General features: G+C 41.0%; 1 protein-coding gene across 1 annotated transcript in view; it reads right to left on the bottom strand.

The window, feature by feature from the left end:
• mtor (mechanistic target of rapamycin kinase) overlaps nt 1-10,557 on the bottom strand; it is a 103,233-nt gene extending 92,676 nt beyond the window's left edge. Inside the window, exons 1-17 of the mRNA XM_069659756.1 lie at nt 10,467-10,557; nt 9,877-10,019; nt 9,546-9,654; nt 9,147-9,379; nt 8,067-8,267; nt 7,800-7,934; nt 7,445-7,720; nt 6,560-6,668; nt 6,092-6,275; nt 5,752-5,880; nt 5,349-5,593; nt 4,262-4,471; nt 3,884-4,089; nt 3,131-3,253; nt 2,614-2,697; nt 1,065-1,157; nt 449-583 (exon numbers count right to left, since the gene is read on the bottom strand). Coding sequence (XP_069515857.1) covers nt 449-583; nt 1,065-1,157; nt 2,614-2,697; nt 3,131-3,253; nt 3,884-4,089; nt 4,262-4,471; nt 5,349-5,593; nt 5,752-5,880; nt 6,092-6,275; nt 6,560-6,668; nt 7,445-7,720; nt 7,800-7,934; nt 8,067-8,267; nt 9,147-9,379; nt 9,546-9,654; nt 9,877-10,005 — 2,601 coding nt within the window. The 5' untranslated portion in view covers nt 10,006-10,019; nt 10,467-10,557. The remainder of the gene's footprint in view (nt 1-448; nt 584-1,064; nt 1,158-2,613; nt 2,698-3,130; nt 3,254-3,883; nt 4,090-4,261; nt 4,472-5,348; nt 5,594-5,751; nt 5,881-6,091; nt 6,276-6,559; nt 6,669-7,444; nt 7,721-7,799; nt 7,935-8,066; nt 8,268-9,146; nt 9,380-9,545; nt 9,655-9,876; nt 10,020-10,466) is intronic.
• Between the last annotated feature and the right edge of the window lie 2,133 nt (nt 10,558-12,690).

Raw genomic sequence — 12,690 nt, 5'->3', positions numbered from 1 at the left:
AAAACGTCAACCTAGCCTGTTGGTGCACAGCTAAAATTAGATTATAAGCTCAACAGTATTATAAATGTTTGTAATTTTCAGAGCCAATGTTACATGCCACACACCGTGCACTGTGACAATGTGCTCTCTGAGGCCCACATAATGTTATACGCAGGGGAAGAAAATACAGACAATTATCACTTACATCACAGCTCAAGACTTTGGAAAAAGTTCCATACAACGACGGAAAATGTGTATAACCTCATACTGTATGTTCTCCTGCAACTATAATTCACCAGTCAAAGGCAATACATCTAAACAGACCTTCACGTGTTTAGTACATGTTGACAGGCGGGTTTTCTGGCTTTACAATGAGTCACTGAGCAACACAGTTGGGTTCACGTTGCCACCAAGGGAACAGCAGGGAAAAAGAAGGGCGAGGAGCCAAGATGGGGGCTCACGTGCGTACCTCTCTCCTAATGCCCTGGTTTTGTTCCGTCTTGAGGAAGTTAAGTAGCACTTCTAGGAGGGAGGGGTATTTGCGGTAGGGCTCCACCACGTAACCTGTGCTAGCCACCTGCTGGCCCAGTGTCCACAGCGCCACCTGGTGAAAAGAAAGAGGCGGATAATATTTAAGCAATGCCACTGCCAGAGAAGCATTAAGCAAACAAAGACTGCAACAAAAGTTTTTTTAATTGGATTTTGCTGTATTCTTGTTCTTCCTTCTCTGCATTTACAGGTGTAAATAATTACCATTCATTCTGTTTGCCTGCTCCTGCCATCAATCAATCTATACTTCAGTCAGTATAGAGCCATTGGATAATACTTTATAATGATCTCTGTTCGTGTTAGCTCATGGCACACAATCCTGTTTATACACGAAATAACTAGAGCATAATGCTCTCAAATACTTTCTGAGTGACTTTAAGTGTTTACAGAAATTATATCCAGCTATGTTTACAGAAATAGGCATGTATTTACTGTACCCAAGGAATAAATATTTTTCAGAACTGGGAGCAGTGCTGAAGAGAAATGACAAAAAAACAATTACATCCAGATGAAGCTGATTCTCTTTCTTGACGTACCTGTCGTTTGGCCAAAGAGGAGGAGTCCTGCAGCATGTCCATGATGATTGGAAAAAGCTCATCCATCCATTTCCTCATCTCCAAGCCGCTCACCTGACGGGACAGACACAGAACAAGCCATCAAAACTGAGCAGATCTTATAATAAGTCCACTGTTTTGTCTGCAAAATCTTCTAAAATCCTAAATGAGGAGTGATCCCAGGCCAGTTTTAGTCTGACCACATCAAACCAAAGCCCTTATGTTTATAATTTTGAAGTTATTCAAGCATTTGTCAATTTGTTTGTGAAAATTAGTGCTGTCTAAGTGTGACCCTGGGAAACATTGTTTAGGATAGGGGGGATTGCTTTGCTGCAGTTACCAAAACCTGAAGTTTTTTAATCTAGTTTGTATAAATGTTTTTACAAAGCATTTAATTGTTCCCATCTGTCGTCCCTACATTTTGTTGTGTCTTCCCGTGCTGGTTCCTGAGCAGCTGGCCTCCTGCCTCTTCCTGCACTGAGTGAACCATGAACACTTGGTCTACCTGAGCATCTCCTGCACTCTGTCTGAACTGCAGAGCCTGTCTGTCTCTCACTGTGTTTTCCTGACTCCTCTGGTGAGACCCTCGAAACACCTGCACAGACTGGAGCAAGGATACACATGCATGGCTTGGGCTCTATCCTGCACTTTCCAGCTCGGAAAAGGACAAGCTCAGCTTGCATTAAAACTGTTAAAGAGTGTGACTCAAAAAATATAATTACGTGCACAGCAGCTAGAGTATAGAGGTCATCACAGGTCCATCGGAACCCTAGGTTGTAGGCAACCGGTTCTGGGTCGGGACTTGTTCTATAACCCTTGGTTCTGGATCCGTTCAACAATATGTGTAATACCTAAGAGGATCCGGGAAGGCACGACTGTGATTAGAAAGCACTGGTCATCATGAAAAAGAAAGTGCAAGCAAAGTGCAGCTTTGGCCAAAAGGTGGCAACAATGACCTGGCCGAGCAAGTGGTCCAGCTGCTTTTGCTCAGGAAGTGAAGGGTCAGATAACAGGTCTGACTTGGACAACACAGAAGATAGCAAACTAGAAATGCTAACCTTAGCAAAGGACTCGAGTCGCACATTTGTCTCCAAGTGGATTTTTAATCTCAAATAACTAGTGGATTAGCATAGCTGTTTTTATCAACACGACATGGATAACAGGAAACCTGGATGCGTTTTTTAACTTTCTTGGCGAGGAGGATGGATTATATGCACGGCCAGGCACAGGAGAGAAAGCTACGTCACATTAGGTAGGACAAAAAGTTTTGTTTTGACAACTGACTAACGGTAACTTGCAGCAATCAGCTGTGAAGTCGGTGCTGATCGGGTTTGTTTCACCTGGCAGGGTAATGTACGAGATTTCTCGGTTCTGCATTGGGTCTGGGTCCCAGCTTTCAAATAATAGACGTTTCCCATTCATTTCCAGGTCGTACATTTCTGGGTCTCTTTGGGTCCGGGCACAACATTTTGGACTCGTGAAGACCTCTACTAGAGAGTCAAAAAAACAGAACCCTTAAATGAAGCTGTACCTGAGCCAACTCCCCAATGGTGGCAAGGACACTGATGACCACTCCAGGGTTGGGGTCTGGGTCTTTCAGCTTGAGGATCAGAGCCTGCAAAAGTAAAAGGCAACAGGGTTACTTAACCTGTTATACTCCTCATATCTGCTTATATGTCATATTCAGAATCTGTTTTCCCTAAAGGGCTTTAAAAATAAGAGTTCTCTAATAATATTGCACTTCTTCTTCTATCTTTGTGTTTCTTCCTTAACAAAGTCTATTGTTTACATCTCCCATAATGCACCTATACCACCACTTTTTGTAAAGTCCTCAGACTCAACTGATGCTGATTCAAGTGACATCTTTTCATTTTAATTTAACAAATTACATGGAGCTCCCTCTGAAGGATCAAATGGCTTTATCCAACTTTTTCCTGTAAATTAGGTTTGTTGTGTAAAAGTTCCCCTTCAAGGAAAGTCCTCAGAACACATGCTCCTCTCAACTAACAGCCTGGTTCACCTCAACAATTAAGAATTAGAAGTTATACCTTGAGGATGGGCTCCATATACGGCCGTATAAGGCGGGGGGCGTTGGAGACAAGATGACCGAGCATACGGGCACTCTGCTCTTTGTTCCTGCCGACACCGCTGTGCTCCAACTCTGTTAAGATCTGAAACAAAATTCAAAACAGTGGTAAGTATGACACAGCCTTCTTTCTATATATGAAATACATTTTAATGGGGTTAATTTATAGTGTACAGAATGGTTTTATGGAAGCAACCCATAAAGAAAACCTTATAGAGTCTCATAGAGAAATAATTTTTAGGCAGATAATACTGTGGCCTTTGCTGCCCCCTTACGGTATCCAAGTGAAACAACAGCCCACAGGTACACTTGTAGTGATGAATGTGGATGAAGTATCTGTTATATATTTATCTTAAACATCTTCTAATGCTCATCTACAAAAATAACCAAACTGGAAAACAAAACAATTTTTGGACCAATGTTGTTGACAAAATGTTTCATGATTTAAACCATACACACCTTTATTTTAGATATTTTCAGAGGCAAGGTAAAAGTGAAATCATGAAATAAGCCAGTGCTCTATTTTCAATTCTATTGGAAGACCCTATGTTAAGATTTATAAATGATTATAGATTATACAAAGTAGTCAGTAGTCAACATCTGGTGCTGCTTTTTATAGTTTTATTTTAACTCATTTTAATTAATGATTAAAAAAATTATTAATCTAGAGCTTTGACACAATAAATCATCAAATCATCTGTTGAGCCTCTCCTACCTGGATGAGCATCTTGCGTAGGAAGGGCATGACAAAGGCTGGGTTCATGCTGCTGAGGCGTCCGATGGTGCAGATTGCCAGCTCTCTGATCTCAAACACCTCATCGTTCAGAGCAACAAACAGTGCCTGCAGGTTCTCTGCTTGGGCAAGGTGAGCGTCAAAACGCTCATCGAGAGACGCCAGCACGCAGTATCGGATGTCTGGATCTGCAGGAGAACATGGACAGAAAAAGCCGAGGTACATTATCTTGCCAAACTGAGTTTTCTTCTCAGAGACTTTGATACAACAATAACAAATAAAAAAGAAACCAACAATGAACAAATCCACATTGGACTACTATTCCTCTCCTCCCACCTTTTTTAGTCTTTTATGCATTACCTGGGTCAGTGATGCCAACAACCAGCAGCTTGCTGAGCACATCTGCAACGACCTGCACAGCTGTCTGGCTGACAACATGGCCGCTGATCAGGTGGATGGAGGGGGTTAGGAGGCGTGAGCAGGTCCGAGCTGCCTCCATCCGGATCTCCTTGTGTTCACTGTTCAGGAAGTGATCAGCACAGTGGCGCACAAACTGGGTCAGGGAGTGTCCTGGTGAGAGTAAAAACACTTAAATTAATCCCTGAACTGAGAATGTAAGATTTATTTTCCTCTTTTAGTACGATGTATGAAGCTTTTACCTAACAATGATTCTCTTGTGTCTGCCCACCATATGCTGGAGGACCCTTTAGCTTGTTAAGCATTTCAAACGAAAGTCTGGTGTCGTGTTGTAGTACAAATTGTTCAACTTGTATTTAAGAGAAGAGCCATAAACATTCTATACACATGACAACACCTGTTCATTTGTGCACCTTTTTTCTTTGGCTTGTTTTTGCATAAAAGGCAAAGCCACTCTGTCTACATCATGAGACTTTGAGAAGTCATTGCACACTACTGGAACATTTTAGGCAAGTCAGGTCGAGTATGAGTTCTCTCCATCCCCCACATGAACTGAATTTCCTCACAAAACATCCTACTCGAGCATTAAGGCAGCTTATCACAACATGCATTCATCACTACTTGTAATGAGCACAAATCTTGTTTACAGTTTGTGCGAGAGAGGTAGCTTTTAAAATGCTATTTACTTGAAAATATATGAAGTCATTTTATGAGTACGACACAGTGGATCAAAACTGCTTTCTTATTCATGTTGTTTTTCCAATTTAGGATGCCAGGCAGGCATTAAGTTGATCTGTTATTTGCTTTTATGCTTTATGGTTTCTCAAGCCTGCAGGCTGTAACGCCACTACCCACACTTAAAAATCAGTTTTCTATACTGAAGGAACAACATTTATAATGAATGGAAAGTAAGAAGTGAGGGTCTGTCCATGGTTATGCTTCTTCAAATGTTCTCTCTGTGTATCTTAAAAATAAAAAAATGAAATATGATAATGCTGCTTCAACACCATGTAATCTGCACAGTCCTTGCCTTCAAACTCAAAGCTTCCCAGTGTGCGTAGAGCCAGTGTGATGCTGCCAACGTCACTGGCCTCAGGGATGTTAGTGAGGCTTGGAGAGGCCAGCTGGTGAGCCAGGCCTTTGGGCATGCCGGGGTGACGCAGCGGCTTGTGCATCAACACAAGGGAAAGCATCTTCAGCAGGCCGTCCTGGATGTCTTTCTTCAACTGTGGGATCTGCCGGCTCAGGTCGTACAGCACCGCTGTCAGTGCAGGACTACATGAACAAGACAAACAACATAATATCATTATCACTGTCATCTTTATATACATATAGGACTGGTGCTGTAAACCCAGCCTTAAGATGAAATCCAGGCAATATCAAAAGTTTGTCAGTATTACTTTTTAGCATTGTTTAAAACCATTGTTTCCTACCTGAGGCCCACAGCCAGCATAGGCTCCAGAAGCTCCTTGATGTCTGGTTGGATGCTGGGACCCATGGCTCGGGAAAGCATGCTGATACAGGTGAACACAGTTGCATCCACCTGCATGGTCTTCTGCCTCCTGAATACATGGAGGACCAGAAAGTGTTAAACATGCACAAAAGTTAAGTTTCTTTCCTTTCATCGACATAATTCCCCAAAACATTTAGAAACGGGTCAAACACAGAAGATAATGACCCTTGTAGAATAAACGGGGTCTCGTCCTTTTAAGCTCTATGAAAATGAAGAAAAGTACATTTAGATAATAGGATTTAATGTGTTTAATTACTGACTTGTGTGCAAAGTCCTTGGGTGGCAGGGCAGCCTTGATGATCTCAAGGACCTTGGAGAGGTACGGCTGGATTTCTACCCTGACTGCCACCACCAGCAGACCCAAAGCCTGGAAAGCTGCCGTCCTTTCCTTCTCTTTCTTCAGACAGCCCAGCAGGTAACCCATTGTATCTGAAAGGTACTGGTCTGAACAGTGGAAGGATAATCCAGTGAAAAAGGGTAAAATGCAATTGTGTAGGCTGCAATACAATAAAGTGACTTAGAAAAACGACAAGCATCATTATATTAAAGCAAAAAAGCATTGATATATGTAGAGAGGAGACCAGAAAGATATTGGTGATTATTATCTTCTTGTCAAAATTACCAAATAACTCAGGGTATAAAGTAAAGCAAAAAATTTAAAGTTGCACGTTACTGTATGAAAGATGGATTTAACTGCTGAACTACATTCAATTATCAACAAGGCCCACCTGTAAAGGTGTTTGGCTGGAAGGCAGCCAGGCGTGGAAGTAGGTTGAGGATGGTCATCTGGATCAGAGGGTTTTTACTCGTCCTGTATTTCAGCACCCAACGACATACCTGGACAAAGCACATAATAAACGTTTGTGTCAAATATGAATTTCACGGTGCTCAATATTACTGTGATAAACTTGATGTCTTCATGAGCCAGCTGCAATGTTATAGATGATGTTATAAAGCTGTACTTCAACCATTCAGATGAGATAGCAAAGCATGGTCCTGATAGATTATATACAGCAAAATTAATTTTATATTTGTTCTACCACTGTCACTTGGTGAAATTCAAAATGCAATCAATCAGTATACCATACAATCCGAAATATAAGATGCAGTCTGTTTTGTTTCCCAGAGGGAAAAAAGGTTTTCCATAGTTATATATTTTTTTTAATCGTATAACCAAGCTATTTCAAAACTATTTCAATATATTTTCATTTGGAACATTCAAAACACACATAACTTATAGCCTACCATCTGTTTTCGCCATGTCGAGTTTGCAATCCTTCTAGCTAACGGTGCGTTAGTTGAGCTCAGAGTACGGTAGCGTTGATTTTTGTGAGAACGGCGGCTGTACTGGTGCTCATGACGGCACATGTCCGTGACAAAGCTTTAGCTTGATTATAGTACCATTGTCTGGGCAAAATACCGTAACACAATTCAATACCTCTCTCTGCATTTTATACTGGTATATTGGTTGCACCAGTATATAGGACACAGCCCACTTTTTAGATGAAAAAAAAAGTATTAAAAGTGCGTCTTATACCCCGAATTTTGTGGTAAGTATCTTCCACTTATAAAAACATCTGTTGCCTTTTTGGAAAAGCTGCTGTAAAAAGTACCTGGTCAAACCTCTCCTCCATCAGCTCACGGCAGTATCGACTCTCCACCAGAGAGCTCTTGGCAGGTACCGGTGCAGCTCCAAAGGTGAGGAAGCCCTGAGGCGTGCTGTAGCCCAGCAGGCCCAGGAGGGCATTGGACTGCTGCGGCTGCACCGACTGGAAGCTAGTGAAGGGTGTGATGTGGCGTGGCTTTGTTCCAAATCCCATCAGCTCCTTGCAGTACTTATCATGGACCAGCTGTTGCTGTGTGATCTCCTCCATCTCCTCACGCATGCGCTGTCAAAGAGACAATACAGTGAGAGAAATGTTTTGCTGGTGCATTTGAGAATATTTCCACAGTGAACTCAGCCCTCACCTCTCCTTCCATGCTGCTGATTCGAACCAACTCATTCAGGATCAGGAGAGCACCGTGGACCCTGTCGTCACGATTCATCCCTTTCTCTTTAGCCAAGGTTTCATCGAAGCCTTTCTCTGCCTCCTCAAAGGTTTGCTGTTACAGAAAAAGACAAACAGTGTTGCCTCTTAAATGACATGTGTTTTCCTCTGTACATTACAGCATGTACAGATGAAAGATAACTCTTTAAGATAAATTGATATTAAATGATACAGAGGAATATCTTACTTTGTACCACTGTGGTTTCTGCATCTCTTTGGTCTCTCTCTGAGTGGTGAGGATGAGACAGGCTCGCAGTGCAGATACAGCCCCTTCTCGGATGGCCTGCTTGGGGTCCCATACCGCGTAAAAGATGTTGTCAAAGAAGGGCTGAACTTGCTGAAAGAAGAAGGTGGGAGCGCTCACAGCCAGCTCCCTCAACACCAATACCTGGCAAAAGACAGGAAAAAACATCAGCTTGAATTTGTTCACTAAAACAAAGATGCTGAAGTTTTATCTCTTGAGTGATGCACCTTCATGGCTGTATTTCTGCAACTTCTGCAATAAAAGTGGAAGTTATGAACCTGAAAGTTTTGTAAGTACATTTACCGACATCATAGTAGATCATACAGAAATGTGAGGGTAAACCAAACATTATCATCAAACAATCAAGTCAAGGAAAAGGCAGGGACAAGACTGTGAGAGACGAATGCTTCAGCCAGCTCCCACGTTCACAGGATTATTGGTACTAAAAGTAAAGCCCAAAACTGCCTTCTATTTAAAACAGAACTATTTAACTATATATAAAGAGATTTGTCTTATCAAAATAAGCAACACAATCAGATGGCAAGGAAGAATAGCATCTTAACTCAACTAAAATAGAGAAACTATCAGCTTACAGAGTTTGTTGCATTTTTGGAAAACTAATAATCTTCAGCTCATCCATATCTTCTTGTTTAGTGTGACTTTTAAAGTCGGTTGAGTAGTGTTTTTAAAACTAGGTTTAATGGGCTTAAGTTTGTTTTGGATAGAGACTAAAACCTAGCTGATACTAAAGAAAATTTCTGAATCTAAAAATTATCTGGAAATGTTATGATTTTTTTCCCCCCTTTTTCCTTTACAAGCAACAGTCTCCTGAAGGCAATGATTGAGCTTTCAATCCAGGTGTCTAGTTCTCCTTTACAAAGTAAATACAATTGCATGTAGTAGATCCTGAGTGCTGCGTCAAACTGACCCTTGCCGTAATCTCCACCATACATAAACACCACCAAGACATGGTGGTATTTAAACAACAAACAACACACTCCCTGCTATCTGCTAGTCACTTACTGCAGCATGGCGTCTGCCTTCATTCCTGTCTGCTCCCAGCCACTCCAGGGCCCTCTTCACCTCAAACTCTACATACTCTGCAGTGAAGGTGTCCCCTGCCATAGACAAGTGGCCCATGGCTTTCGAGGCCATCTCCATCACAACAGGGTCGCTGGAGGGAAGCAAGTTGCGCAGGTAGTTGGCAAAACGGCTGATCCTGGTGGCATTGCCTCCCTCAACTCCAATCAGACTCACTGTAAAAAAAAATATTGAGTCAGTTATACTGTTTCACACCTTCACTCTGCAAACTTTTACACAAATCTTTACAAGATAGTGACCTGTCTCCAGCTTAATCCACCAGACTCTAAATAAATCAAACATTTAAAGTAGAATTCTAAATTCAGCATGTTTACAGCTTACCGATGGCAAGAATCCCTCCTTTCTTCTCATTCACATCAGAGCTGGATACCAGCTCAAATATGTGATGGTTTAACTCATCATAGAATGTAGTGGCTTCATCTTGACTTAACTGTGAAAGGCACAAAATCAGTATAACACAAACAGTAAATAGGAAGTTAACAATCTCTGCTAGAAGAAACACATTTCTTAGGATGTAATATTCATAATCAAACTGAAGTGTAGATTCATATGTAGTGCTGAAACAGTGTAAACACTGACTACTCTTCAGCTCTTTAAGGCGACAACACACATGGCAGGTAAATGTTACATCCATGATTATTTTAGCTGTTACCTCTCTGAGCTCTGTAGTCACGTAGTGCTGCAGGTCTTTGGCAGATTTTGCTCTGGTGTCTTCATTTCGATTCTTCAGCCCACTGACAAACTGTTGCAGCACAGTGGCTGTGCCTGACATGATCACCATTTGGATGGCCTTATCTGAAAGAAGACAAATACAGTGTATATGCTTTCATTCTGGGTCATAAGATTTAATGCAACACAGAAAAAGAATAACAAGTACAGATATCATATTAACATAAAACACACTAAGAAAGAACACGTCCTAAATTCTTTACACAGGTCAATGTTGTTGTTAGCTGACAGCTAGCTAACGGGTCTGGCTAGCTCGGGAAAATATTATCAACCTTGCTAATTAGCAACGTAACAGTTACTAAATAGTGACACCACATAGAGCGTACATTTTGAATGATATTATCCTTGGTACAAATATGTTATGTCTAAGCTGTATGTGTCGGGAGCAGTGTTATTCAGAGCATCATGTGCATCATGCTGGTTTTGTTTAGCTAACGTTAGCTGCTGCTACCGTTAAGCTATCCAATGTAGCAAACTGTTGGCATGTTATAAAAGTCGTTCAGTAACACTTACGTGTTCAATTTTATATGTCGGCCAATTAATTGCTATTCTGCTCTTGCAGAATATCTCTCATTGTACGACTGCCTCGATAGCATAGGGCAATGTTAGCTAGCTCTGGTGTCGCTATGTTCAGTTGGAAAGTCTCCAGCAGGGCACATACAGTAAAACTTCACGAGCGCTGAGTTGCGTTCAGTCGCCTGCGCAGAGCAGTGCGCAAGCGGCTCAGAGGTCCGAAAAAGAACATGTATATTCGTAAGACTTTAATTCTTCTTTATTCCAGTCAGAAACGAGAGAAATATTATGTTATGATATTATTATTTATTTTAAAGACCTTAAGTTGTTAATACTAATAATAGACCTTTTCCAAGGTGTTGTCATATTATAAAAAGTACAAATTGATTAGATTATTGCTAGTTCTAGTCTATTCAGGTGTTCTCGGAGTCGCTGACGTGGCTTTGTGACTGTGATTTGTGATTGAAAAAGAGCATTTCATTATTTATTTTATGGAGCGATTTTGTTTTTTTAAATATGTTTAATGTTATTTACGAGCAAATCATTTATAAAGGCATAGAATCTTGCCACTTGCAACCACCCCCACCCACACCTCTATGCTTATATACAGTATATAAAAAGAAAATAGGTGCATAGATAATGTAGCGTAACGGAGCTTTTGGAGGAAGACATACTTTATTCATTCCTTCAGAGGAAATTATTTATTTTTATTACCCTTTTTATTACTCTGTTGTTATTTAACACACCTAGGCCTGAAGTACACACAAACTATACTGATGCATCAATCTATGGAGAGATGATGATGATAATGATAATCAGTCATCCCTGTAGTTAGGGGTTGGGTGTCTTGCCCAAGAGGTCAAATGGCACCTCCCAACCTACCAGTAAACACTCTGACTGGTCTATGCTTGACCTGACTTGAACTTGAACCAGCCACCCTCTGCCACCTCCCATCCTGTGTCAAACTGTCTGCAGGTAAATTAGGCCTTATCAAGGCTATGGGTTAAACTGTAACAGGATACCAACAGTCCAGAGGACCTGGGGTTTTAACATGTATACAACCTTTGCCTTTTCATATCTCAATTGATAAAATGTACTTTTCAATTTGCTGGTATGATAAGTGCCTTAAGGTGAAATAATAGGACACTTTCTTTGTCTTGAGGTCCTGCCTTAAATGTGCCAAAATCTAGTTTTATGGCCTAGTCTCTCTTTATATTTTGCATATTTTTAAACTACCACAAAGAAAACCTGGGGACATAAAGTAGTCCATCACAGGACAACTGTATGTTGCACAGAGAGTAGGAAGAATAGGGGGTTGACTGGGGTCCAGCTGCTTGTTTTCAACAAAGGGCCTTTTAGCAGGTTAAGTCTTAATACTTCTTTATTTATATGCTGTAACAGGTTTTCACTTAATATGCTCAAGAGTTTGAAATCTTTTCTCATCAGAAAACATGAGATGAGATGAGATGAGATGAGATGAGATCATCCACATGGTTGGCTATGCCAACGGGAGCAATTTGGGGTTCAGTGTTTTGACCAAGGACATTTCGAAATGCTGACTGATGGAGCTGGGGATTGAACTTCCGACCTTCCTATTGAAAGATGATCGACTCTACCACTGAGTCACAGCTGTTTGTTGTATTCTGTGATTGCCATTCCAAAAAACCCTTAACAGTACATACATGTATAGAGAAAACATACAAACAGCAATTTCCCCATGTGTAGCAGTAATACAAAGGCAGCGTCTGTAAAATGTCTTGTGAAAGATATGTCTAAGATGAAAAATATGTGTGCACCTTTACATGAACATTGATTATACCAACTTGTTCAAGTACAACAAGCATAAGTGAACTGAGCATATTGAATGACATCAAGTACTGAGTGTTTATCATTTTCAGCCTCACGGGGGAGACATTGTCCAGGTAACCAAGCAGCTCTGTCACTATGAACAACATCTCTGACCACATGAAGCTCTACGTCTGAACGTTGACATTTACCACAGAGCAAAACACCAATTAGAGCCGTACCCTCTTATTTTCAGTTGCAGGAAATTAAACCCCAAATGTCAAACAGATTTTCACCATTGAAATGAACCATAATTACCACCTTCTATAACATTTTTGCCATCATTAGTGTGATGTAATGGGATGATCAGTGTTTCCTCTGGGAAACAAACATTTCACTCAGGTAGACCCAGTGGTTCCAAACCCTAGGTCTGGGGACC

The sequence above is a fragment of the Semicossyphus pulcher genome, unplaced genomic scaffold (genome assembly GCF_022749685.1).
Source record: "Semicossyphus pulcher isolate SPU_LCO1_2020_fin unplaced genomic scaffold, fSemPul1.0.p SCAF_13, whole genome shotgun sequence".
Lineage (NCBI taxonomy): Eukaryota > Metazoa > Chordata > Actinopteri > Labriformes > Labridae > Semicossyphus > Semicossyphus pulcher.
This window is presented reverse-complemented; position numbering and strand designations above follow the sequence as displayed.